Here is a 3575-nt window from a genome sequence, read left to right as displayed (position 1 = left end):
AAACATTTAACAACATAAAACTTAAACACCTACTTCATGCTTCTTTTGGCCCAAAGATGTGTAACAAGATCCTGTTGTAGGTACTTGTTTGTGGCATGAGAACGTATCATTCTATAGCGCCTCGTGTACTCATTTATAGAGATACTACCAGTTCTTGGATTGAAAGACAAATTAGGCCCATCATATATTTTTGCACGAACCCTTCTTGATCTTCTTGGTCGTCATCGGACTCTCCATCAATATACCCATCTCGCTCATCCTCCACTATCATATTATGTAATATGATGCAAGACAACATGATGAAGCCCAAATTTTCTCGACTCCACCCTTTTGCCGGTTCGCTAATGATCTTTCACCATGGTTGTAGAATACCGAAAGCTCTCCCAACATCTTTCCGGTATGTCTCTTGGTGTAAGGTAAACAACTTTTCTGCGTCACTCCTAGGGTTTGAAATTGCTTGGACAAATGTCGCCCGCTTTGGGTAGATGTCATATGCCAAGTAATACCCCATATTATATTGACGGTTGTTGATGTAGTAGTCAAGTTGAGGTGCTTTACCTTTCGTCAAGTTATTGAATATGGGTGAACGCCCAAGAACTGTAATATCATTTTGGGATCCAAGGACTCCAAAGAAAGAATGTCAGATCCATGTGTCATATGAGGCATCTGCCTCTAACACAACAGTTAGCTTTCTCGACCTTCCGCTGAAGCCTCATTGCCATCCGGTGGGACAGTTCTTCTAATCTCAATGCATGCAGTCTAATGACCCTATCATGCCCGGAAACCCATGGTTTTCAACTTTGCGAATTAGCCGATTCAGATCTTCTTGATTTGTCTCGCGGAGGTACTCGTCTTTGTAAACCTGAACAATTGTGTCACATAATTATTCAAGAGTATCAAGGCATGTAGACTCGGACATACCATGGGTTTCATCTATCAAATCAGTTGGGGGAGCCATAGGCCATCATTCGGAGTGCAATAGTAACCTTCTGATGAGGTGAGAAATCAGGGCGGCTTGCTTTGTCCCGCTTCTGTCGAAAGTATGGATTGACATGCTGGACATCACGAAGTAAACGCTCAAAGACATGACGCCTCATCCGGAAGCGACGTTTGAAATCTTCTTCTGTGTACACCGAGTTGGGGTTAAAGTAGTTGTTCATCAGATTGGCATGCAACATCGCTCTGTTTCGTTGTTTGTAAGAGCGACCAACAATAGAGCCACCCCATTGAGGTTGTTCCTCAGCTGGCTGACACACCATGGTCGCAGCCATGGCTGCTGCTTTGTTTTGTTTATTGCGCCTTACTTGAACTTCTTCATCAGACTCCTCATCTTCTAGTCTCATTTGCGCCCATTTTGCTTCCAATTTGGAATTGGATGAGGACCCCCAGTTGGAATCCGAAAAGGATCCAAAGTTAGAATTCATTGCAAACTTGAATTGAAATAGATTGAATTCAAAGTTGTGTGAATTATAGCCCAATATCCACATTATTTATAGCAAAAGAAAATTTCAAATCCAACGGCTAGCTGACGTCACTTAGCCGTTGGATTTGAATTTAAGTTGTAATTTTTAAATAATAAATTATGTTCGGCCTTATGGCCCTTTGGCCCTCGGTTGGAGGCGGGTTTTTATGACAGGGCTAAAACAAGCCATATGGCCCTTTAGTCCTCAGTTGGAGACGGAGGCAAATATGGCCATGTACTGTTCAATAAAATATTAATTTCTTGGAGGGCCAGAGGGCTAAAACGAGCCCTCTGGGCAACCCTCGGTTGGAGATGACCTCACAAGCTATATATATATATATATATTTTTTTTTTTTCTTTTGGTAAGTTGTACAGGTGCAGCCATGATTTAATAATTGCCTAATATTCATTATGCGACGTGTATATTTCTACTAATTAATAAAACACTCATGGTCAATCAAAATTCTATAAAATTACCAGTTTAACCCTCTAATTAAAGCATAACATGAATAAGAAATATAGGCTATAAATATAATTTCAAAAAAATATAAATAAATTTAATTCCGAACACACACACGTATGTGCTGATTCTTTACTTTTTTTCTATGTTTTTTTTTTTTGTTTTTTTTTTGTTTGTTGAGAGGGAACATAAAATTAATCAATAATAAATGTGTAAATTAAACAAACCTAGTTATAGTTAGTTCATGCAATTAATATATATAGGGCTTACTAAACGGTAATGCTAGGAAGACTAAATGTATAGACAAAATTAAATGATATGTCACCAATAGAAATGAGCATGTTCATTTATGCTTAAGTAATAACTTAATCATCAATTTTTAAGTCATTTAGTTTACAAGTTTTGTCACCAAATTTAGTCTCCCTAGTAAAACCATCTCACGTTTATAACGAAAACTGCTTCACAATCCAACTCTTTTTCCTAATTTTTTCAGGGACCTCCAAATTATCCCTTTTCAGTGTGTATAATATAATAAATAAATTGGAATAGAAAGCTTTACATCAAAAGAAGAAGAAAAAAATATATTAAACAGAAGTTCAAGTTAAAAGGAATTTGGTAGAAAGTAGAAACCCTAACACTCTGTTTGGATGAGAAAATTTGAGATTACTAAAAAAATTTAAAATGACGGGATTTTATTTTCTAAAATTTGTGAATTTTCTTGTTTGGTTAACATAGAAGAACAATGAAATTTAAAGTACCTTCGAGGACATCCGATAAAATTAGAACGAGACAAAGAAGATTAGCATGGCTCCTGCGCAAGGATGACACACATAAATTGAAAAATGGTCCAAATTTTGCTTCCCATATCCGTCGCCAAGCCAATTCCATAGGTCATCGTCTATCTTGATTTGTTCTCCACTCCACTGTTGATTGTGCTTGGATTGATAATCCTCCCTCTATTATTAATTAGTGATCTTATTGTAGACAAAGAATCCTATTCTTGTACTGTCTAGCCTATTATGGCTCATTCAATGAAATCTAATGCCGTTTTATTCAAAAACCAAAAAGAAATTAAAAATGGAATTTGAATACAGAATTTATTATTTTAAACTCTCACCTCATAGAAAATTTGGAAATGTCACCTATTTACATAAAATTTAAACTTGGAATTGGAGGTCTCAAATTCCAAGTTTTTTTTTTTTTCCACACGGAAATTTTAAATTTCTATATTTATGAACCCAAACAAGGAAATTGGTGCATGTTAATTTATAAAACTAACTTTTGCCAAAATTCCAAGTTTATTTCCCTCATCCAAACGTAATGTAAGTGCATGTACGGTTCAAGGTAAATGAAAACACACAACAGTATTTAATTTCGCACGCCTTCCACCATCGAATCAGTCATTTAATACTACGGTCTAGTAGTATTCTTTTTCACTTGTAAATGAGATGTCTTATATATGTATGATTCTCGTCAAAGCGATTTGAATCAAATTATCATGACTAACCCATTGTGAGGTTTAGTCATATCCTCCAATATCGAATGTATTAAAAAACTTTCCACCGAACCATTGCAACCTTTAGATTCTATCACAAATTTTCTATGTCTTTGAATTTTATAAAATATGAGAAAGTGATTTTGGTGGATTAAATT

General features: G+C 35.8%; 1 protein-coding gene and 1 non-coding gene across 2 annotated transcripts; one reads left to right on the top strand and one right to left on the bottom strand.

Moving 5' to 3' along the window:
- Positions 1-745: 745 nt before the first annotated feature.
- Positions 746-1178, bottom strand: LOC148693764 (uncharacterized). Its single transcript, XM_088678105.1, has 2 exons — positions 987-1178; positions 746-862 (listed from the first exon to the last, which is right to left on the bottom strand). Exons 1-2 carry the CDS (start codon positions 1176-1178, stop codon positions 746-748), a joined length of 309 nt encoding a protein of 102 aa, XP_088534231.1.
- Positions 1179-2676: 1498 nt separating this feature from the next.
- Positions 2677-2779, top strand: LOC137730366 (U6 spliceosomal RNA). The gene has a single exon (XR_011068128.2). It is a non-coding gene; the product is annotated as a U6 spliceosomal RNA (small nuclear RNA).
- Positions 2780-3575: the final 796 nt, after the last annotated feature.

Source organism: Pyrus communis, chromosome 10 (assembly GCF_041283825.1).
Source record: "Pyrus communis isolate YQ-2024b chromosome 10, ASM4128382v1, whole genome shotgun sequence".
Classification (NCBI taxonomy): Eukaryota; Viridiplantae; Streptophyta; class Magnoliopsida; order Rosales; family Rosaceae; genus Pyrus; species Pyrus communis.
The sequence above is the reverse complement of the archived record's forward strand: the minus strand, read 5'-3'. Positions and strand labels throughout refer to the sequence as shown.

Coding starts and splice junctions, on each gene's coding strand:
- LOC148693764 (XM_088678105.1), bottom strand. CDS start 1,178: ATGTTGCATGCCAATCTGATGAACAACTACTTTAACCCCAACTCGGTG. Junction 863..986: donor ATTTCTCACCTCATCAGAAG/GTTACTATTGCA, acceptor ACAATTGTTCAG/GTTTACAAAGACGAGTACCT.